Genomic DNA, 24,631 nt, shown 5'->3' with positions numbered 1-24,631 from the left:
TTAGCCGTGCTTGGTAAGGAGTAGGTTACCTATATCTATCACCAGTCTTTGCTAGCCACTGAAAGTTGTTCCTTCACATGGGTCCCAAATACTGTGAGGGTGGCCCAAAGGTGTTGAGAAAGGGGGCACAGGCGAGACTTAAGAACTGGTTACTTTTAGGTCAGAGGATACATAATAGGAAGATATTATGAAGAAGAGGAAACAAACATGGACCTGGCACACTCTGGGGCAAAAAGAGGAAAATATTTTACTGAGGAATTAGTCCACAAGTCTCACTTTTTCACTAGTCAAGCAACGCACTAATCTGTATGTACTCAAGCAAATTGAGTAAAAATTTTGTAGGGACACCTCCATTAAAAAATAACTTTGAAACCATCTGCTCTGACTGCATCTAGTGTTATTCCAGACATCCTAGAAACCAACACCCTGAAACCTTGAGAATGCATTTTTCCTAATGGAGTAGTACACTCCGTTACTCTTCTGTAAGGCTATTTTTAAGATTCTTATGGTATGAGTAAATTTTCTTCTCTTTCACAACAGTCAGAGACAGCTGGGTAAATATGTCCCTGCTAAAGACACTAGCATGACACAGGTTTGAATTTGGCTCAGGTTATCAATTCTGACAAGTTCCAGACATATACAGAAAGATGGGTGCTGGCTCTCATTTCATTCCAAACTAAATAGAATTTTCTAACAGTAGTAATCCCAGTGATTTTAGAAACTGTTTGAGAAGTTACCTATTATTCATCCCCAAAGGAACTTGGTTCCTGTGGTTATTATTATCAAAATAATATAAAATCCCAAACTAGGTGCATTTGATTAGAGTTCAAATCTGAAATTATTTGGTGTAAATAAACAATTTTGTTATAAGAGAAAAAAATGTTTCTGCATAGCTTTACTATATAATTAATCCAGTGTATGTATGTAATACACATATATGTGTAAGTGTATTGTGTTTGCATGGCAGGATTTTGTTAGTGAGGGTAGCTACGGGGATGGCTTCTGTAAGAAGCTCCCTTCCCTCATGTTTGATGCCAGCTGGCTCCAAGACCTGACGCTGGCCAAGGCCAAGCCCATCAGTGGTGGTGGTAGCACCTTGAGATAGCAGATTTAAGAAGGGGAAAGTTACTGCACAGGAACAACTTCAGACAGGGGACAGAGGAGTGAGAATATGCGAGCAAAACAACTCTGCACCAAGGTCAGTGGAGAAAGAGGGGAAGGAGGTGCTCTGAGCACCAGAGCAGAGATTCCCCTGCAGGTGGTGAAGAAGACCATCTTGTGGCAGACTGTCCCCGTGCAGCCCATGGAGGTCCATGGTGGAACAAATACTCACCTGCAGTCCCTAAGGGACTTCACACTGGAGCAGGTGGATGACCAAAGGAGGCTGTGACCCCATGGGAAGTCTGCACTGCTGCAGGCTCCTGGCAGGACCTGTGAAGAGAGGAGCCCACACTGGAGAAATTTTTCTAGTAGAATGTGTGACCCCATGGGGGATCGATGCTGAAGCAGTCTGTTCCTGAAAGGGCTGCACCCTGTGGAAAGGGACCCACACAGGAGCATCTCATGAAGAACTGGGGCCAGAGGGAAGGACTCATGTCGTAGTCATTCACGGGGCACTGTCTGCCATGGAAGGGACCCCACGATGGAGCAGGGGAAGAGTGTGAGGATTCCTTCCCTTGAGGAGGAAGGAGCAGAAGGGACAATGTGTGATGAACTGACCTCAGCCCCCATTCCCCATCCCTCTGCACCAGTGTAGAGGTGGAGATAAAGAATTCTGGAGTGAAGTTAAGCCTGGGAAGAAGGGAGGGGTAGGAGGAAGCTATTTTTAAGATTTGCTTTTATTTCTGTTTATCCTACTCTGCTTTGATGAGTAATAAACTAATTTCCCAAAGTTGAGTCTGTTTTGTCTGTGATGGTAACTGGTGAGTGATCTCTCTCTGTCCTTATCTCGACCCACTAGCCTTTCCTTATATCTTTTCTTCTTCCCCTACCCAGCTGAGGAGTGGAGTAATAGTGCAGTGTTGGTGGGCACCTGGCATCCAGCAGGGTCAACTCACCACAGTAACAGAAGAAAAATGCTTATTTTCTTTCTTTTCTCTTTTTGTGTTGTTGCGGGTTTTTTGTTTGTTTTTTTCCCACTTATTTGTTTGTTTTATGCAATTGGTTTGTGTCCTAGTTAGGACAGCTGAGATCAGTTCATCATGGTGGGTGTAACCCAAAACTGTATTCTATAGCCTTCCATGTCATTTCCCAGAAACTAGACTATTGTTGTCAATAGACTATTCGCACCCTCTGCCCATAGAGCCTGACTCCTCAGGCTATAAACTAGGTGTTAAGAGGCCTGTGAGATAGGAGGATGTTTCTGTCCTCACACCCTTTGTGAACTCCCCGCCCTGAGGAGAGTACCAAGCATTCCTGCCTGAACTGGAGGATATATAATCTTGGAGTTTTGGAACATTTTTCAACCCACTCGTGGGATCCAGAGGACGGCTGCATCTCATCGCTCTCAACCAGACTTAGACCACCACTGGACTGCGATCACCAGTTCTGGCCAGACTGCAGCAGCTCTCCCACCAGCAGGTTCTTCCCCTCTCCCTTTACTTTGGACTCAAACAGGGCCCAAGGAACACCACTTTGTTCAGGCCCCAGGGTACTGGGTTACACATTTGGGTTTTTGTGGGTTGAGACCAATTGTTTGTTTGTATTATTGTACTTACTGTATTATTTTAATAAATTGTTATTCTGACTTATAATCTCTCCTTTGAGTTGGGTTCATTCCCCCTGCTGGTTAACTTTTAAACCAGCACATTTTGGCGCCCAACGTGGGGCAGAGAGAGAGAAGTCAGAATCACAATTTCATTTGAAGCATTTGTCTATTTGAATATAGAAACTCCCTGATCACCATGTTGTTTGATGCACTCACATGGATGTTGTATTTGAGCCTGTTCATATTTCCACAGATGGCGTATTATTTGCCTGTTTTGATGCTCTCTTTAAGACCAGGGAGAGGGATCCAAATTGCTTTATTAGTATATTATGTTTATGTCATTCTAACATCAGAAGCAATGAGTTTCATTGTAAATGTGTATTCAGTCCTGTTTGCCTGTCCTGGTTTGGGTTGCTACCTCTGGGGCCTCATTAAAAATTGTACCCAGCTTTTTGGGGGAACAGGGGTGGATGGTTTCCAGCCTCCCACCTCCTTCTTCCCCTTCAGACCTGCTAAAACAGTTTTTGAAAATATTGAGTTCCCTTTTGATGTTAAGGACAGCATAATGTTATTGTTAGTGTTGCTCTGTCTGCTCTGTACTGTGTACACCATGTTTAGGGTCAGAAAAGTGCCTTTTAGGGAGGTTGTTTGGACACCTGCCCTGGGAGCAGATAATGCTGAGTGGCATGGGAAGTGGGAGGACATCAGCCAGTATTTGGAAAAGTTTTCTCCTCCAATGATCTGGAAATTCACCCCTGAACAACTGCAGGATCCTGTTAGCATGATAAGACTGGTGAAGGAAAAATGCTCTGGCAGCTCCAGAGATGGCCAGCTCACAGCAACCTGCTGGGCCCTGGCCACTGCCTACCGGGCACTGCTTGACATGATACAGCACTGTCAGGGCGAGGAGAGAAGGACCAAATCCGCAGACACCACGTCCACCCAAACCACAGCTGAGTCAGAGGGAGAAAGAAATGAACCAACCAGCACCGTGTCCACACAAACCATCGAGGAGCCAGAAGAACAAGCAAAACCAATAGCAGTCGCCCCTGTCCAGAAAAGGAAATCAAAGACTAAATCAGTTCGCATAGCAAATGATGACGAAGAGGCGGGACCTTCACATCCACCGGAGGAGACAGAACCAGAAATAATCACTCGGTCCCTGTCCCTGGGTGAGCTACGTGAGCTCCGGAGAGAGTTCACACGACAGGCGAACGAGTCCATTCTGACCTGGCTGCTCCGAATCTGGGATGCCGCAGCTAACGATACGATCCTAGATGGGAGTGAAGCCAGACAGCTGGGATCCCTGTCTCGAGATGTAGTCATTGATCAGGGGATTGGAAGGAGGCAGGAAACTCTCAGCCTCTGGCGGCGACTGTTGTCCAGTGTGAGGGAGAGATACCTTTGCAAGGAGGACCTCCACGTACAGCAAGGACAGTGGAACACGATGGAACAAGGTATCCGGTGCTTAAGGGAGTTAGCTGTACTGGAGATAATCTTTTCAGAGGATGAAAGATTCCCTAAGAGTCCAGATGGCGTACAGTGCACCTCCCAAATGTGGTTAAAGTTTGCACGACTCGGGCCAGAAATGTATTCCCGCTACTTAGCAACACTGCAATGGAGGGAGGGAGAGGACAAGGTGGGAGCATTGGTTAGCAAACTCAGGATTTATGAAGACACTGTCACCGCCCCATTACGAGCCCACGTCTCATCTGTGGAAACCAAACTGGCTGAACACGTCCGAAGCCTAGAAGAGAAAATTGAAGAGGGACACCAGAAGCTAAGAGAAGAAATTAAGGAAGGGATTTTCCATATCTCGCCAGGACAAACAAGAGTCTCTGCTATCAGGAGCCAGCGTTCCCCAGCTAAGGAGAGAAGGTACACTCCACGTAGCGATCTATGGTTTTACCTCCGTGAGCATGGAGAAGATATGAGGAAGTGGGATGGGAAACCCACCTCTTCCTTAGCAGCCCGGGTACGTGAACTGAAAAGAGGAACAAATACCATAAAGAACTCTTCAAGGGTAAACGTTGCTCCAGTCTCTCGTGGGCAAGACTCCAGACGGTACAGGAATGATGATACGTCTGATCCTCTTGAAGGGACCTCCAGGTCATACCCACAAGAAGAGCACAATGAGTACCATGACCAGGACTAGGGGTGCCCTGCCTCTAGCCAGGTAGAGGAGAGGGACAATCGAGTCTATTGGACTGTGTGGATTCGGTGGCCTGGCACATCAGAGCCACAAAGATATAAGGCTTTAGTGGACACTGGCGCACAATGTACATTAATGCCATCAAGATACGTAGGGGCAGAATCCATCTCTATTTCTGGGGTGACAGGGGGATCCCAACAGCTGACTGTACTGGAAGCTGAAGTGAGCCTGACTGGGAAGGAATGGCACAGACATCCCATCGTGACTGGTCCAGAGGCCCCGTGTATCCTTGGCATAGATTACCTGAGGAGTGGGTATTTCAAAGACCCAAAAGGACTTCGTTGGGCTTTTGGCATAGCTGCTGTGGAGACGGAGGAAATTAGACAGTTGAACACCTTGCCTGGTCTCTCAGAGGACCCCTCTGCTGTGGGACTGCTGAAGGTTGAAGAACAATTGGTACCGATAGCCACAGCAACAGTGCACCGTCGGCAATACCGCACCGACCGAGACTCTGTGACCCCTATACATAAGATGATCCGTGACCTGGAGACCCAGGGGGTGGTCAGCAAGACTCGCTCACCCTTTAATAGCCCTATATGGCCAGTGCGTAAGTCCAGCGGAGAGTGGAGGCTGACGGTGGATTACCGTGGACTCAATGAAGTCACACCACCCCTGAGTGCTGCTGTGCCGGACATGCTGGAGCTCCAGTATGAGCTGGAGTCCAAGGAAGCCAAGTGGTATGCCACCATTGACATAGCCAATGCCTTTTTCTCCATTCCTTTGGCAGCGGAGTGCAGACCACAATTTGCTTTCACTTGGAGAGGTGTGCAGTACACCTGGAATCGACTGCCTCAGGGGTGGAAACACAGTCCCAGCATTTGCCACGGACTGATCCAGACTGCACTGGAAAAGGGTGAGGCTCCAGAGCACCTACAGTACATTGATGACATCATTGTATGGGGGAACACAGCGGGCGAAGTCTTCGAGAAAGGAGAGAAGATAATCCAGATTCTCCTAAGAGCCGGTTTTGCCATTAAACGGAGTAAGGTCAAGGGACCTGCTCAGGAAATTCAGTTCCTAGGAGTGAAGTGGCAAGATGGACGCCGTCTAATTCCAATGGAGGTGATTAACAAAATAGCAGCCATGTCCCCACCAACCAGCAAGAAGGAAACACAGGCTTTCCTAGGCGCTGTGGGCTTTTGGAGGATGCATATCCCCGAGTATAGTCAGATTGTAAGCCCTCTCTACCTTGTGACACGGAAGAAAAATGATTTCCAGTGGGGCCCCGAACAACAACAAGCCTTTGAACAAATTAAACAGGAGATTGCCCATGCAGTAGCCCTTGGGCCAGTAAGGACAGGACAGGACGTGAAGAACGTGCTCTACACCGCAGCCGGGGAGAATGGCCCTTCTTGGAGCCTCTGGCAGAAAGTGCCTGGGGAGACCCGAGGACGACCGCTGGGATTCTGGAGTCGGGGATACAAAGGATCTGAAGCCAGCTATACACCAACTGAGAAAGAGATCCTGGCTGCCTACGAAGGAGTTCGAGCTACCTCAGAAGTAATCGGCACCGAAGCGCAGCTCCTCCTGGCACCCCGACTACCAGTGCTGGGCTGGATGTTCAAGGGAAGAGTTCCTTCCACACATCATGCCACCGATGCCACATGGAGTAAGTGGATGGCTCTGATCACGCAGCGAACCCGGATAGGGAATCCTAATCGCCCTGGGATTCTGGAAATTATCACCAATTGGCCCGAAGGTGAGAGTTTCGGACTATCCTCTGAAGAAGAGGAGGAGAAGGTGACACGTGCTGAGGAGGCCCCACCATATGACAAGCTACCAGCAGATGAAAGGCGATATGTGCTCTTCACGGATGGCTCCTGCCGCATTGTAGGGACAAACCGAAAATGGAAGGCAGCTGTATGGAGTCCCACACGGCGAGTTGCAGAAGCGACCGAAGGACAAGGTGGGTCAAGTCAGTTTGCAGAGCTTAAAGCCGTTCAGTTGGCTTTGGATATAGCTGAACGAGAGAAGTGGCCAAGACTCTATCTCTACACTGACTCATGGATGGTGGCCAATGCTCTGTGGGGATGGCTGGAGCGATGGAAAAAGGCCAACTGGCAGCGCCAAGGGAAACCCATCTGGGCGGCGGAGATGTGGCAGGACATCGCTGGCCGGGTAGAGAAGCTGAGTGTGAAGGTCCGTCACGTAGACGCTCATGTAGGCAAGAAACGGGCTAATGAGGAGCATCATAACAACGAGCAGGCGGACCGAGCTGCCAGGATTAAAGTCTCTCAGGTAGATCTGGATTGGCAGCACAAAGGAGAATTATTTCTGGCTCGATGGGCCCATGACGCCTCCGGTCACCAGGGGAGAGATGCAACATACAGATGGGCTCGTGACCGAGGGGTGGACTTAACCAAGGACATTGTCTCACAGGTCATCCATGACTGTGAGACATGTGCTGCCATCAAGCAGGCCAAGCGGGTGAAGCCTCTATGGTATGGTGGACGGTGGTCAAAGTACAGGTATGGGGAAGCCTGGCAAGTTGACTACATCACACTCCCCAAAACCCGCCAGGGTAAGCACTATGTACTGACCATGGTAGAAGGAAGCACTGGATGGTTGGAGACATACCCCGTGCCTCATGCCACTGCCCGGAATACCATCCTGGGCCTTGAAAAACAAGTCCTGTGGCGACACGGCACCCCGGAGAGAATTGAGTCTGATAATGGGACCCATTTCAAGAATGGCCTCGTAGACACCTGGGCCAAAGAGCACGGCATTGAGTGGGTGTATCATATCCCCTACCATGCACCAGCTGCTGGAAAAGTTGAGCGGTGCAACGGACTGCTGAAAACCACTCTGAAGGCACTGTGTGGGGAGACTCTCAAACACTGGGAGCTGCATTTAGCAAAGGCCACCTGGTTGGTCAACACCAGAGGTTCCATCAATCGAGCTGGCCCTGCCCAATCAGAACTTTTGCATACTGTAGATGGAGATAAAGTCCCCGTGGTACATATGAGAGGAATGTTAGGGAAGACTGTTTGGATTAGTCCCACCTCAAGCAAAGGCAAACCCATCCGAGGGATTGTTTTTGCTCAGGGACCTGGTTCCACGTGGTGGGTAATGCAAAAAGATGGGGAGACACGTTGTGTACCACAAGGGGACCTAATTTTGAGTGAGAATGGTCTGTAATGTTTCATTGTATATATATAGATAGATAGATAGATAGATAGATGTATATAGTTTTAAAGGGATATAGTTTTTAAAGGGGGTTAATTTGGGCATGACATGGATGGCATAGAATAAGGGGTGGATAATGTCCTAGTTAGGACAGCTGAGATCAGTTCATCATGGTGGGTGTAACCCAAAACTGTATTCTATAGCCTTCCATGTCATTTCCCAGAAACTAGACTATTGTTGTCAATAGACTATTCGCACCCTCTGCCCATAGAGCATGGTGGGTGTAACCCAAAACTGTATTCTATAGCCTTCCATGTCATTTCCCAGAAACTAGACTATTGTTGTCAATAGACTATTCGCACCTTCTGCCCATAGAGCCTGACTCCTCAGGCTATAAACTAGGTGTTAAGAGGCCTGTGAGATAGGAGGATGTTTCTGTCCTCACACCCTTTGTGAACTCCCCGCCCTGAGGAGAGTACCAAGCATTCCTGCCTGAACTGGAGGATATATAATCTTGGAGTTTTGGAACATTTTTCAACCCACTCGTGGGATCCAGAGGACGGCTGCATCTCATCGCTCTCAACCAGACTTAGACCACCACTGGACTGCGATCACCAGTTCTGACCAGACTGCAGCAGCTCTCCCACCAGCAGGTTCTTCCCCTCTCCCTTTACTTTGGACTCAAACAGGGCCCAAGGAACACCACTTTGTTCAGGCCCCAGGGTACTGGGTTACACATTTGGGTTTTTGTGGGTTGAGACCAATTGTTTGTTTGTATTATTGTACTTACTGTATTATTTTAATAAATTGTTATTCTGACTTATAATCTCTCCTTTGAGTTGGGTTCATTCCCCCTGCTGGTTAACTTTTAAACCAGCACAGTTTGTTTTTTTGTTGTTTTATTGTTTGTTGTGGAGGCTTGTGTTTGTTTGTTTCTATTTTATGCGTTTTGTGTCAACTCTAGGATAGGGTTACTCTGTGTCCCCTTTATAAAAGAAAACATTAGGGAAACAGGAACTAGTGATCAGTGAAAGGTATGACATAAAACCTTGAATATACTTAAAGCTCCTGTAAAAAACTATCTGAAAAATATTAAATATGAGTTTGAGGTTTTTTGATGAAATTAAATTTTAAGGATCAGACAGAGCATAAAATATTGCACAGGACAGGAGTATATCCTGGCAAGGGTTAGTGAAACAGTGGGGAATGCTAGTGCTTAGTTCCTATCGTGAAAGACTTTAGTCATGTATTTTTAAGAGTTTTGTCAGTATTAAAACATGTAAGCCTGATTTTTAGAGAGTTAGCAGGGAACATACTGAGAAGAGTTTGTTCATGGCTGTGGAATTCAGTTTCACTGCTTACAGATTTCAGTTGTGCTGTTCGTTTCATATTGGCTTCCACCTCATGTTCTGTGAATTCTCCAGAAATGTTGCTGGTTAAATAATGGAAATACTTGTGTTGCAATCTTTTGGCTCCTTGTATGGGGAAGTCAAGCTTTACTGTGAAAAGTAAATGCTGATAGCTTTGTAGTATACTTTTTGCATTGAAGGAAAGGCAGGCTGACCTGGCCCTGTCTTACTGATATTGTCAGTGTGGGTGAGCTTGCATAGGCTATGGATTTTTTTTCTTTTTAAATCTCTATCTAAAAATTACTTAACGGACATAGCATGCAAAGAACTTTGCAGAGGTAACAAAAAACTAATTGTCTTCCTTTCTTCTCTCTGTAGTTTGTTGCTCAGCCCAACTGCCAGCAGCTGCTCGCATCCCGCTGGTACGACGAGTTCCCCGGATGGCGGAGGCGACACTGGGTTGTGAAGATGTTGACATGTGTTGTGATAGGACTCCTTTTTCCAGTCTTCTCTGTGTGCTACCTGATAGCTCCTAAAAGCCCATTAGGGCTGTTCATCAGAAAGCCATTTATCAAATTTATCTGCCATACTGCATCCTACTTGACTTTTCTGTTCCTGCTGTTGCTTGCCTCTCAGCACATCGACAGGTCAGACCTGAGCATGCAGGGACCGCCACCAACCATCGTCGAGTGGATGATATTACCGTGGGTCCTGGGTAAATGTATTACTAAAGAAAATACAGTGAAAAGTGTTTTGACCCCTGCAGTTTTGCCATGCATTCCTGAGGCAGAGTACAGTAGAGTTCTGTCATGAATTATTGACCTACCAAAGCAGGAAAATGGTCCGTCTCCTCCAATACCTAGCAAGAGTAGTTGACAACATAGACAAACACCAGAGTTTAAAAATTCAAAGTTTCACCATCTGATGTATTACAGTGAGGGGGAAAAAAAGTATATCAGGGGTTCCTTCCTGTGATTAAGCAGAGCCTGAAACATACATATTGTTATTCTTTTTAATATCTATTTTCTTCAAGCCAGAAATTTTTCTGATTCTTGTAAGTGTCCATTTTTTTAATTTGTTAGTCTACTTTAAAAAAAGGATCCCTTTGCCACAATAATTATTTTTCATGTATTGGAATGAGGCATAATGTAATTTCTGAAGTGTTATTATTAACCTTAGTTACCTACAGTATGCTTCCTTCTAATATGACAGACACATGTATTGAAAATATGATGACCAGCATTTTCAAGTGAGTATTTTCATTAAAATATGCATGCAGAGTAATTTTTCTGTGCAAGAACAGTGATGAGAACTTGTCATGCAACTTAAAAGCAAATGTTCTACATCAGAAGGAATAAAAAAATTCCCTAGCACTTTTAAAAAGGAAGAAAATATTACCACTCTATCCTGATAGTTTAAAAATAAAAATTTCAGTCTGGGATTATTGGAAGCCTACTTTGTGTGGGCCATGTCATCCTTAAATGTCTTCCTGTGTGATTTTTCCTTCCTGTCTTCCTGTGATCTTAGAAGTATCCTAGGTCCTCCCTACCTTTGCCTGTCTACCTCTCAGTGTGCAGTGGTCTCTTCCCTGTTTCTTATTTTAGGAATCAACATAACTTGGACCAGATGAGGCCAAACACACTGAAATTAATTTATAGAAGGAGGGATTTAGTAGTCTTAACTGCAAAAATTTAAGTTTCATATATTCATTAAAATCATCATCGCATAGACAGGTTCATGCACAAACTTTTCTGAAATTTTGGAGGGATTTTGATACTGTTACCTCTCCCAGAGCTTCCCATTAAGATAGTGTCTCTTCTCTTTTTCCCAAACACCTGGGTTCTTTTAGAATAATGAAACTAACAAGGCTTTTGGTATCATTGATCCTATATAATTTACAATGCAGTGTTGAATACATAATACACTGATTGGCAGTGCCTGATGTTCCAGACAGCAATAATTTAGTGGCTTTTTCTCTACCTTGGTAGAGCACTGTGGGAAGCAGGAGGTCTACATCTCTCTTTCATGTAGGAGAACAAATATGCATGACTGGAAACCCCGTGTACACTTACTTGTAGAGAGCCTGTCAGAAGGACCTGCCTTCCACACGTGAACTGCTTTCTGAGATTTCCCCCATGGTAGCACAGCTGTTCTCACCACCAGCCCTCACTGTAAACTGTGTTGTCCTTTGCTGGGTGACATGCCAAAGTGAATGGTTTCATTAATCTGTCTTTTAACAGAGACCAGAGAAAAAGGCACAATTTGAGAAGGTAAAGGCAGTTCTAAAATTTTGGCGATTAGCTCCTCTCCAGAAAACATGCAGTGGGAAAAGGAAGAATCTCCATCGCCCTCAACCTCTAACAGCATTGTTTACTTAGGAAGAGGTTTGAGTAACCCACATCCCAAAGCACTTGGTTGAAGAAGCCATTAACCCTGAGAATTACGACTGTCAAGATGCATATCATTTCTAAAAGGAGCTTTAATATTTGCAGTATAGACACATATGGCCAGATTACACTAGTACTGCCTGTTTTGAACAAACCCGTCATCTGCAAGCAGTACAGGTCAAGTCCCGGGAAACTCTTGCGCAAACAAAACCTCACAAGCATGGGTAAAGATCAGTAGTCAGATACCATGTGGTTAAATAGTTTGTGGTTAATCTGGACTGTGGTGTTCAGAGAAACTGCTCCTTCCAAAATCTCTTGCATCTAAACTGATGTGTTTTACACACTGATCTCTAGTGTTTCCTAACTAGTGGTTTCCTGTTGTTCCAGTTTCACATTTTCTATGTTCAGCTGTCAGAATTTGTTTGCTGTGGTGCCTTAGCCCACCTAAATAATAAGGCCTCAGATTCACCCATTGTAATCTCAGGCAATTCATTAGGCACCTAAATTCCCCCTGTCGTTGAAGGAGACAGACACACATCTCCACAGGACATTTCAGTTTACAGCATGTGGTGAATGTGTCTATTTTAGCTTTTTTTGTTTGTATGGGTCTTTTTCTTTTTTTTGGTTGTTGGGGATTTTATTTCAGTTGGTTGGTTTTGGGGGTTGTTGTTTTTAAAGGAGTGATTCTCAGCCAAAACCTGCTCTTTTCCTGTTCACATAATATGGGCTGTAATCTAATTATTTTTTAATAAGCTTAATAAGCTTAATACTTTCCTTAAGTCCTTATCAATAAGCTAAGGTTAGTTTACAGGCTATTTCAAACCACACAGTTAAGCAGTATCCTTAAAAAGAGTCTCCCAGTTACACAAGGGAGACTAAATATGACATACATAGAGATATTTTGCCATTTTCTGGATGTAGACAAAAAATTTTGTCATTTGAGTCAAAACTTATGTGGCTCTAGGGTGATAGTTTTTGAAACTGGAAACATGACCAAGTAAATACTTTCCACAAAGCAAAGGTTATCCTGGAGCAGCAACTGCATGTCAAAACTATTAACATTTTGAACAATAGAATTCTTTGCTTTTCTCTGAATTCAAATAGCTCTGCATGTAGTTTGCATTTTAATAGTTATCTCTCTTAAAATGAAGAGAGGAAGAGGAGCTCTATGTTTCAGCCTTCTTGTCAACATGAATTTCAGCATACAAATATTTCATAGAATTTAAGAAGTTTCAACGCTGTCCATAACAATCTGAGCTCTCCAGAGATCAAATAGTATTACTATGTAATAGAAGGCTGACTGTGCATAATTAGCACATGTTAAAAGTGTTGCTAAAGTAGTAGGCTCGCAAGAAATGTCTGTATTTGTTGCATTTCCATGGAGACTATCGACTTTTTAAGAAGTCTCTTAAGGAAACTTCTGCATTAATTTTGTCTTTTACATGATTAGATGATTACGCAAGTGGTGCTCCAGTGTGTGGTGATTATCCGTGCAACAATAAGTCAGTATAACAAGACTGTTATAACTTTAAGAAGTAGTTGAGGAAAAATCTCTCAGTAAGAAGAGTCAAAATCTCCCATCCTTGCATCTAAACAAAGCCTTGGCTCATAAGGAAAATTAATTCTGTTCTTCTTATTAGCTGTTGGTTGAGATCTCCCAAGCATGAAAGATGCTTCACACTACAGAAACATAGGCCTATGTGCTATGCTTGAGAATCCATCACCACTGAAAAAAAGGACAGGAAAATCAAGAATACCATATTGGGAGAAAGCAAGGAAGAACAATATTTCCCATCACCAAATTCCCCATCCAATTGCTGAGTAGCCTCTGACCATGATAGCAGTGATGCAGAGGGGAAATGAAATGAGACCCAGCTTCACCCTCTGTATGCCTTAACTGCAGCTCACATAAGGATCATATTGATTCCTGTAGACTTTTCATACCTTGTTCTTCTGCCCTAAACCATGGCCTCAAACCTAGCAGTACTAAACATCCTTGCAGTGAGCATTTGGTTCACCAGAGAATGATACAAAATTCAGAGGAGAAAACCATCAACCTGACAAACTTAGTGTTCAGTAGTTGTGTTTAAAAAGTTCCCTTCCAGCTGATCAGGGTGGCTGCAGCAAAGAGAACATTTTCTAGGCAAATTTGTTTGGTGAGTTTTTTGCTCTTTTATGGGCATACTTAAATGTTCATTGTATTTACATTGTTCAGAAGACTGCATGGAGCAGGAATGCAGCCTTACTGGGTCTCTTGAACAATGCATTCCCCATCCTTTCTGTCAGAATGGTTTATGCTATTGGAGTATGTGACTATAGAGAATGTGGATGTTTGGGAACTGTGCAAACTGCAGACATTTGTGGTTAGCAAACTGCTGGTGGGATATATGAGTGTACATTCTTGTTAGTACTTAGCGCAATGTACATGCAGACCTATGGCACAACAAGACACTTCAGAATAATTGATCATAAGGGTGCCAAGTACCTTCTGCATCATCTTCTAAATTTGGTCAAGAAAGTGTTGTGTAAAAAATTAAATAGTTAGTATTAATTGACACGTGCCAGGGAACAGATGTAGAGGATAATATGTATAGATTTATTTTATTCTTTGGCCGTTGGTGATGTTGGCTGATATGTGGCTTTTTGTACTTTATGATTTGATCTAGAATGGTCTTGCCATTTCCAAAATGGAGGGAAAAGGAAAAATGATTTGTTTTGATGATGAAAAAAAAGCCAGAACACTTTTTCTTTGGGAAGCACTTTCAGTGGTGCCACGATCTCCAGTTAAATATGGGTAGCCATGTGCATTTTTTGGTATTCTAGTGAAAATCAGTGCTAAATTTAAAAAATATTTATAAATATATGAGTATAACTTTCCTGGAAAGAGAGATCGGACATAAATGGTGCCTCTGGCCTCTTTGATGCCTCTTTGCCTGTCCGGATGCAGGACCCAGACACTGTGCATGGTTATTCCCCTCACAGACAGCCATTTCTGCAGGGAAAAGCATAAGGCTTGTGTTTGATTTTGCGCATGTTCTCTTGAAATAGCTGTACTCTGTTAACAAAATATCCCACAGAGATTGGGAGCCCCTGAATTATGCGAGGATGCCTCTCCACTCCTCTGTTACATTCATATACCTTCAGCAGAGATCAGTTCATCAGTCCAGGTCTAAAGCAGAAGAGATATTTCAAGCCTCATCAATTCTCACTGAATTCCCTGGAATGACTTTCTTTGTCTTCAGAGAGCTTTAGATCATTAGCAGCTTGTCTTACTCCTTGTAACTGTGAAAAACTCTATACCACATAGTAGGGCAAAGTTAATTTTGTCAGTTAAATGATTTCACAGCCCAGCAAAAATATGTTCTCCAAGAAACATACTGAAAGGTTGTTGTTGATCTTGGCATGCAGAGACTGACCTTGAGGAACCCCTTGCTTCCCATCACTTAATGGTAAGGAACAAAAATAGCACAGAGCAACCAACCTTTTGTGGGAAAGGTAAGGCCAAAATTAGCTAGGGATCCACAAATCTTTTGGAAAGCAAAAATAGTTCAGGATACTGGCTTTCATATCTTTCTCTGGCAAATTTTGATGTTATTATTCACAGACTTTAACCATAATTATAATTATAAACAACAAAAGGCAGTGTTGCAGAGATGGCATAAATTTTTGTGAAATGCCACAGTTTCTCGAAAATTGTTTTTTTTTTCATTTTCTCAGGTTTCAGTACAAGATAGGAATTTAGACAGGGTGTATCTAAATATTTTTGTCTTAGAACTTAAACCACCTTTAAATGGATTTCATTGGGAAGTTATTTGTCATTTGTATCTTTTTCCTGAAACTGAAATGTGTTCCTTAAGAGTAAAACTGCAGGTCTGGGTAGCTATAATGGATCAACAGGATAAATCCAAAATATTTTCCCTCTGAAAGTTATCTACCAGCACAAAAAGATATTGTGTCTAACCCAAGGCTTTATCCAAAGAGACAGAGAACTTTTGTGAAAGTGTTGAGCTGCTGCCCATGCTCAAAGTTGCAAGGTTTGCCAACAGATCCTTAATTTATGAGAAGAAAAGCAGGTCCATATTTTTGAAAAGACATTTCAGTGTCTATTATCCAAACATTTCAAGACTGGAAATACATCTTCAAACCCAAAATCTCTAGATAAATATCTGAAATAAAAGCTAGTCTTATCAGTGTATATGTATTGACGTATCTACACTTTAATCATATGTAGTATGTGATACCTACTACTCAATTCCTAAGAACTTTTTTAAAGTGTTATAATTATAATTAAAGATGTTATTTTTCTAAGAGCATTCTTATTTAAGTGCCCTTTGTTCTTCAGTAGGAAGGATTTTAATTTCTATACATTTTGTTACTTTGAATAAAATTTACTTTTACAATATGTAGTGCTTTTTTTAGAAGAAAGAACTTTTTTCATTAATGTTTCAAAATGTTTACTGCAAAAAAAAATACTTAGCAAATACTTAGCACACAGATTTCATTTTTTTTCTGGTATATTTTAGTTCCTTTCTTTAGGCAAACTGAACTTCAGTCAAATGGTTGCATTGATCAGTTTGCATGTATCACAGTGCTTTACAAAACCTCTCCATGGTGTCTGTCATTCCCAAGGCCTCATGTGGTCTATGGGATTCCTGCCCTGAATTTATGTCTATTTCCTCCCATTAAAACCATGGGGCATTTAATGAAATTTGTTTCTGTCATCTCAGTCTGTTTCAAAATATTCATGCTGTTATTTCTCTTTTACTGCTACAATATCTAGTTATAAACAATGCAGCAAGTGTTTGAAAGTCTCACCCTCAACTTTTCAATTTAAGTCCTTGATTAATGAGGTGGAAGAGTTGCATAATGTGGATAATTTCCTCGCAAGTGGCAGTAAATGATAACAGCATGGAATGGATTAGTGAGGGTCTAAGAGGCAGGTGTGACATCTAGCTGGTGTGCTGAGATAGGAAAGACACAGTTGGAGCAAAGAGACAGATTATATCAAAAAGTATCCAGCTAAAATAGTGAAATCTACTCTGAGTGGGATTATTTCAGCTAAATAGAGGCACCTGGAAGTTAGACATCTCTTTTAATTCAGCCTGATCCTCATAGCTCCCTTTTCAGTCAGTGGGAAGATTGACCCACTTGCAGATGACAGGATTCTTGCCTTGGAGATGCTTGTTTCCTCCCAGAGAGGTAAAGGGGGCTTTGGGCAATGAATTGTCCCCAGCCTGACTGCCTAAAAGACTATTACTTTTAGATCTATCCCTTGTATTTGGCTGGTTTCTCCTTCTTTTACCCCAATACCTGTGTGCAAGCTGGTTATGTCCCCTCTGTTTTGTTGAGACATCACCTTTCTTGTTGCTGAATACATACCTCTGACATGAGCTCTAACAGCATGTGATAACATTGCTGCTTTGACACATTAATAAGCAGGCAGTGCCTGGACTCTAGATGTCTTTCCTACCTGTAACAGTGCCTCTATTAGACAGTCTTACCACTGCATGTCTTCTCTTATGTCAGGTCATGTTTTGGAATTGCCATAAAGTCTCCTTGCAGAATAAAGTCAGGTACGATCCAGCTATCCATAAATCTTCTAAATAGAAAATGAAAGTGTGCAAGGTCAGAGATAATGCTGCTCTGATGTCTGGATTTATTTTTCTTTTTTTTTAAAAATACATAGATTTCCCTAGTTTTTTCCTGATTTTCCCAATTAATATAACAGAAAAAAACTGGTGTATTGTGTCACTGGGTGAAGATAAGAGTTGACTGACTTCTTCCCCCCAGACCCTTCCTTCTTGCAAAAAGATACAGTTATGATCTACAAGATTTCAAGACTTCTGGCTATGTGACCATAAATCAAACCTAAGCAGCACAAGTGGAAATCCCTGAGGTTTGTTGCTCAGAATAGCTTCATCATGTAAGCTCACTGGGCCTTAGGGAAGTCATCAGCTTTGCATAAAGGCACTGAGATTTCAGAGTATAGTTTTCTAGGATAGCCCTTCAGGTACACGTGGGAGGCTTTACAGAACTCCAGAGATCCCAGTTCTCCCAGCATTCAGTTCTCCAGTTAAGCACCCCTAAGGATACCTAGCCACAGAGACCTGATAGCTGCAAAGGCTGATCACAGCTTTCATGGTGAGATTGCCCTGGAGCTGTGAATTTGTTCAGTCAATCTTAGGACTTTGTACCAAGATTTTCATTCAAAAATTCATGTCTAGGAAGCTCTGCTGTGCATACATGGACTGTGTGTCTGTCACAAACATAGCATCCATCCATCAGCCTAGCTTCAAATTCTCTGGGGTCACATAAGATCTCAGTAAGTGCATTTATATATGGAGTGTGCACTTAGATGCTTTGGCTGACAAGAAGATTAAGCTATCACATCTCCATTACAGCCAAAAATGTGGGATTTTTGGTTTTCCATTGATGTTTGTTTGGAAAGAACAAGCCCTGCGTCAGGATGAACATAAAAGTTGTCTTGAACTAAGAAAAAATTAGAACCACCACCTTTATGATGTCAAAGTATACTCAGAATTTTCAGCTGACAAATGACTTCAAAATTGCTGATAGCTTGGATTAGTTGTGTTTCTAATTCAAAATTATCAAATTTAAAACAGCCATGTACTTTCTTCCATTATTCTATAATAGGTCTGTATTTCTCTGTTAATATGGCTTTACAATTACATTTCATTTTCTGAGGCCCAGGAAGTGCTTGGGAAAACAGTTTTCACTCACAAAACAGATCAAATGCAGCAGTGTTAGTCGGCATTTCTTTTTCAATCTCTACATAATCCTATTATATTTTAGGCAGTGTTGTCAAAGCATATGATGCTGAGCAACAATCTTACACAGAACAGCCCTGTTGCAGTCTGTGTAAGTTCATGTCTTTGGTTGTGAACCATGGAATATCTTGGCAAAAGACTTTAATGAACCTAGAGCCTCTTGTTTAAGCATTCATCCTATTATTCATCCCAATCTATTTATGCTCTGTTTTTAAAGACTATTTTAAAGAGAATTCTTAACTCTATTGAGTTACGAAAAAACCATTTAATTCTATGTGTATGTTGATTTCTACAAAACCTTTTTATTTGGAGATCTTCTATCAATCCAGCTGTCTGCTTTCTATGCCATAGCAGTCTTCCCAGTGTCAAGATCCTGCAATTATATCTGTATTTATTAAATGAAAAAGAGCAAGGCACTGTTCTCTAACACTGAGACTTAGGGACTGTAAGTGGTTAAGTCATTTCACAGGCTGAAACGGGCAGGCATATAGGAGCCTGCCTAGTAGCCCTGTGAAGGTGTGTTCCCTTTGTGATGGCACTTGGACAGTTAACAGCAGCAGTGTAGCATTATACAGTGGATATTGACTCCTGCCATGCAATCATATTCATCTGTTTTCTCACTGTGATGCATCATGATTGCAGCTTGAAAATAAGTGTCAGCTTCATAACAGTGTTATATTTTGTGTATTACTTTTATCTGCTAAACTATAGCTAGAGTTGCAATCAACCTGTCTAGGCTGTTGTAGACAGTAAAATTAGTATATCCCATATTTCTGTCCACATGTTCCCAGCATGGTCCTTTCACAGAATGTGTTGCCCCAGATCTGCAGAATGCTGAAATGGTGATGTGGCATGGCTGCAAATGAATCCTATGAAGATAAAAGTTACTGGATCAGTCAGATGATTGAGATACTCCTGAGGCTTTGTGGTTACTGTGATGATGAACAGAAACAAGAAGGGACCATGTGTCAGAGGTTTGAGGGCAGAAGTTGGTGAGGAAGGGAACTTTTCTTTTTGAAAGCAATCAGGAGACAGAAAGGTCAAGCCAAACCACTACCAAATTAAATTATAATAACTCAAAAACCTACCTGGCACAAACAAGAATAGATCAGGTATCACTTCTTAGGGATTATGTCTGTGAAAAAATCTGAAGTTTTCCATCCTGTCAACTAGAACACCATTAAGACAGAATGTTAAGGTCCAAGGGCAATTAAGCTCAGACTAAGGCGATATAGAACTCTATATGCTCCTGCACAAAATCTGCTCAAAATTTTCTAAAAGAAAATAAGTGTATAAGCAAGTGTATAAAAACCATGTTGAATTAACTGTATCTCAACATCAATGTGAGAGACTGGCCTTATTTGTCCCTTTAATAAACACGAAAGTAAGAAATTCCTATAAGAAAATAATTAACTGTGAAAAATTAAAAGCTGTAATGGTATTGTTAGTAAAAAAATCTCTGTAGATAATAATATGAAAAATGCATCTAAATGTTCCATGTTGTTTTATTACCATATGTACTGATTTCAGCCGGGGTAGAGTTAATTTCCTTCACAGTGGCTAGTATGGATCTGTGTTTTGGATTTGTATTGAGTGCGGAGTTGATAATGCGGAGATGCTTTTGTTACTGCTGAGCAGTGCTTACACAGAGCCAAGGCCTTTTCTGCTTTTCATACTGCCACGCTGACAAGGAGACTGGGGATGCATGGGAGGTTGGGAGGAGACACAGCCACGACAAGTTACCCAAACTAACCAATGGACATATGACATCATGCTCAGTATGATGAGCTGGGGGGAAGAGAAAGGAACAGAAGGTTTGGAGTGGTGGTGTTTGTCTTCCAAAGTAACTGTTATGTGTGATGGGTCCCTGCTTTCCTGGTAATGGCTGAACACCTGCCTGCCCATGGAAAGCAGTGAATTAATTCCCTGTTTTGCTTTTCTTGTGCGTGTGGCTTTTGCTTTCCCTATTAAACTGTCCTTCTCTCAACCCATGAGTTACCTAGCTTTTACCCTCCTGTTTCTCTCCCTGACCTGACTGGTGGGGAGTGAGCGAGCGGCTGCATGGGCCTTGGTTGCTGGCTGGGCTTAAACCACAGCACCATATTATACAATAATGTGGAGTATCTTCTTCAGAGAGGTTTTAATGTTTATAGCATTAAAGAGTCTGCACACAGTTGTCTCTGAAGCTGTTAAACCAAATTCATGTCAAACAACTTGCAAGATTTCCCATTGGGATTGAATATTTCTGTTTCACTGTGTCTAGCACAATGTGTGCTCTGCTCACCTGGAAAGCAGTTTCCATTCCTTCATGTCCCAAAGGAAGGTATCAATAAAAAACATCCTGCTGAAGACACTACTCTTTCATATGGAAAAGCAAGACTTTAGTTCAGGATTAAGAATAACAATAGAAATTCTCTTCCTTATTGTATGGATTTCAATCAAAATAAATTAACGTGTTGGATTGACTCCTGCAGTCATAAATTTTCTAATTTGAATTATTTTACATTGGTTGCCAAGAACTGAGTTGGCACTGGTGACAGGTTTTAAGACCCTTTTTTTACTTTCTAAGATACCGTGATAAAAGAGAGTGAAGAAAACCAAAGAAATTGCCCTTGTACAAGCAGAAGTTTTTGGTTTTGTTTGGTTTTGGGGTGTTTTTTTTGGTTGGTTGGTTGCTTAGAGTTTTTTGGTGTGTTGTTTATTTTTGGGATTTTTTTGGGGGGAGGGTTATTTGTTTGGTTTTTAGAGCACTTATCTACCTACCCTTTATACTTGATGTAAGGAGAATCAATCTGTAGTGTCTAGATCTATAAATAAGTGTCTAGAATAGTCACAGCCCTTTTTATTTAATATTCATGCTTAATGAATTGTGTTCTATTTACAGGTTTTATCTGGGGTGAAATTAAACAGATGTGGGATGGTGGACTACAGGACTACATTCATGACTGGTGGAACCTCATGGATTTTGTAATGAACTCCTTGTACTTAGCAACAATCTCTTTGAAAATTGTTGCATTTTCAAAGGTAAACTTTTTTTTTTTTTTTTAAATAAGCAAAATTTTTAAAATAAATGAAATGAGGCTTCTTCAGTCTTTTCTCTGTATTTGGAGTTGCCCAGGTTTAGCAATGCAAGAGATGTATGATGTGCTCATTGAATCCTCTGCAGCAATGACAAGAAACTAAAAGAGTATAAAAGCAAAGAAAACATTGGGGTTTATGCTTTTTTCTTCTTGGCTCATGCAATCTTTTGTTATTTTGTCATGAACTGTCATACTGTTATTTTCTTGTAAAAGGAAAATTACTAATAATGTTTTATAATGTTTGCATACAATTATGTTTTGTGTTAATATTTCATTATTTTTCAGTAAGAAATTATTGCCCCTAAGACACATTTACACACCATGCAAAACTTTCAATCAGGACTACTAGCAACATATTTACTCAAAATTGGGGGGGAACTAAAGTGTAAGACTTTAATTTGTTTTGAAAATTTATCATAAATGCAACATGGAAAAGTAAAACTGAAATAGATACAATGGTCACTTGAGGCTGGGTATGTTCATTTTTTTCATCCTTTTCTTGGACTTGTTCTGAATAGTTTTATATTTCACTGTTTGAAGTATCTTCCAGCAGAACAGCCATTCTTTCCAAAGCCACAGAACATGTTGTATGAACATTTTGTATTGCATTCAACGTGAATCCATAATATGATAGAAATTCCTCATAAAATGAACTGTTTTAATCAAAAAATGGTCTTGAGCACAAGGAAACCACATCTGAAAGGAAATTAAAGCATTTCTTAGCATCTGTCACAGAGTTTTTATCACATCCAAGTAAAGATAAGCCCATTTTTGCTGGCCACTGTATCAGCATTATATTTCAGCTTTTTCAAGAACCCTACCACCAACTACCCTGTATGCATGGAAGGAGAGTCTCACCTCTGCCAAGACACTTTTGATTGGGTCAAGGAGAGAGCCATCAAGTAGCTAGTTACAGCTTCCTCTCCTCAAGCAGTAGCTGTTCTTGCTGCAGCCCTGCCATAAGCGTAGAGGAACTTAGGAGCCTCTAATTTCTATCCTCTTGTGTCTGTTCACAAAGGTCCATATGTCAGCTAGTCAGGAGCAAATACCTGGGATATCTTGACACACCAGACTTCTCCTTTGACAAAAGGTTTCTGGCATGCTGGGTCTCTGACTGCAAACTTCTGGAAGTCTCACTCAAAGAAATCTGGAGCTGTTGCCTGAAAGAGGAAGGTGTTCCAAAATGTGGAAAGCTGTCATTTAAAGCTATTGAAATGCCTTTTTATACACAAGGATGCCTTATAAAGTGACTGGAAGTAAATAGTCATTTCACTTTCCCATGTAACAAAGTGAACAGTTCATTGAAAACAGATGCTTCCAAAGTATTGGAGTTGACCAGTTATTTACTTTAGAATAATATTAATTAGAAGACATTATAATCCTTTCATCTCCTAGACAACTTCTGCTTATGGTAATCACATTCCAAGGTGACAGTATCTATACATCCATTACTCTCCAAATTGGTGCTTACATGTCTAGGATAATCAACACAGTGCATAAAGCACTCTTTGGTGCTGGCAGCTATTATTTTTTTACTGCATGTTCAGTGTTGTATCTAAAAACCTTTTTGTTCCTTTGAAAAGCCTCAGTTTTGGTAGTCAACTGTAACATATGATGATATAATGAACGGAGTAATACAAGTGTGATTTAATACCCAGCCACATTTCCTTCACATACCTACAACAGAATTCATTACCTCTATGCTAGATGAGATTGAGAGGATGCCAAATGTAACCAGTATGTTTTGATGTAAAGCTTTAATTTTCTTTTCTTAAGCCTTGCAAGATAGGTTTTCCTAAGTTACAGTTTTTCTGTATTTATTGATTCAAATATATAAACTCAGATGAATCAGCTCAAGCCACCTAAGAAAACATTTTGACTAGCTCCCTTGAATAAAATTATGAGTGCCCTCATGCTACTCTCCTCTGTGATAAGTATTCCCAGAGTAAAACATAGTGTTTATTGCCTATTTAAGTCTCTCTGACTGATGCTGTAGTTGGGTAGATGGATATTTACAGCAACTGATGGGATAGTGTAAATTACACCAAAGCATTTAATTTCAGGATAAGAGGACTGCTAAGATAAAGTTATCAGTTTCATTGCCAGTATTCAAAAAAATGAGTACATCATATAATTTGTAAAGGGCTATGCTTTTTGTCTCTGTGTATCAACATGTGAGGTCTTACTAAATTATCCAGTACATCCACTGAAAATGCTTTATTCTCCATAAAAATGTCATAATAAATAATGCATTGTCCGACAGTTTTTGAAAGTACAAGATAACAAATTTTAAGCAACACATTTGTTTTGATGGAGGGTTATGGATAGAAATCATGGTGCTTTAGGAAAAAATGGTTCTTTTTATGGTTTTGGAAGATAATTTATTATGTACTGATGTGTAAAGTTAGGTGCAGTGCCAACTTCTATGCAGAACCTGCTTGCTTTATCTTAAATATTTGTTAAACCTGAGCATTGGACCTAGTGCTGTTTCTTTCCAATTCTGGTAGAAATTACATGCAAGTTCATATTACTGATAATGTGTCTCAGCTTTGACATGAAGAACAAGTAGAGAAACATGTTGCTATGAAGTCTGAAAAATAATTAAAGGTACATTATTTGTCTCAATATTTACTGGTGTAACGATCACTGTGTCAGGTCTACTTTGTTCAGTAGTAAATAAGATTATATATCTCCTCTGCCTCCAGTTCTGCAAAAGCTAACATCTTCTTACATATTTGCATTATAAAATGGTTTTGATTGATATTTTACCAGATTCACAGACCAAATGTCCATTTATATAGGAGGATTAACACCCCTCTGTCCCTGAGAAATGGACTCAATTCTTCACTGTAGTTACAATTTAAAAACTCTCTGCAAGGCCTCCTACCCCCTTCCTACTGCTGCTCTGAAATTCAGCATAATGACTGCAAAGATTGGGTCGTACATTTTAAAATAGGAAGAGTTCACATTTACATATGACCT

The 24,631-nt window shown here is 41.3% G+C and overlaps 1 protein-coding gene across 3 annotated transcripts in view; it reads left to right on the top strand.

Moving 5' to 3' along the window:
- The window catches only part of TRPC4 (transient receptor potential cation channel subfamily C member 4), a 140,149-nt gene that overhangs the window by 92,738 nt on the left and 22,780 nt on the right, over positions 1–24,631 (top strand). For 2 of the 3 annotated variants that reach the window (XM_051780405.1, XM_051780406.1), the window contains exons 4-5: positions 9,773–10,109; positions 21,454–21,593. In XM_051780405.1, coding sequence (XP_051636365.1) covers positions 9,773–10,109; positions 21,454–21,593 — 477 coding nt within the window. Of the gene's footprint in view, positions 1–9,772; positions 10,110–21,453; positions 21,594–24,631 lie in introns of those variants that run through there. The other variant, XM_051780407.1, reaches the window with a different exon arrangement.

The sequence above is a fragment of the Manacus candei genome, unplaced genomic scaffold, assembly GCF_025592945.1.
Source record: "Manacus candei isolate 608988 ecotype Guabito, Panama unplaced genomic scaffold, ASM2559294v1 h1tg000014l, whole genome shotgun sequence".
In the NCBI taxonomy this organism is placed as follows: Eukaryota; Metazoa; Chordata; class Aves; order Passeriformes; family Pipridae; genus Manacus; species Manacus candei.
This window is presented reverse-complemented; position numbering and strand designations above follow the sequence as displayed.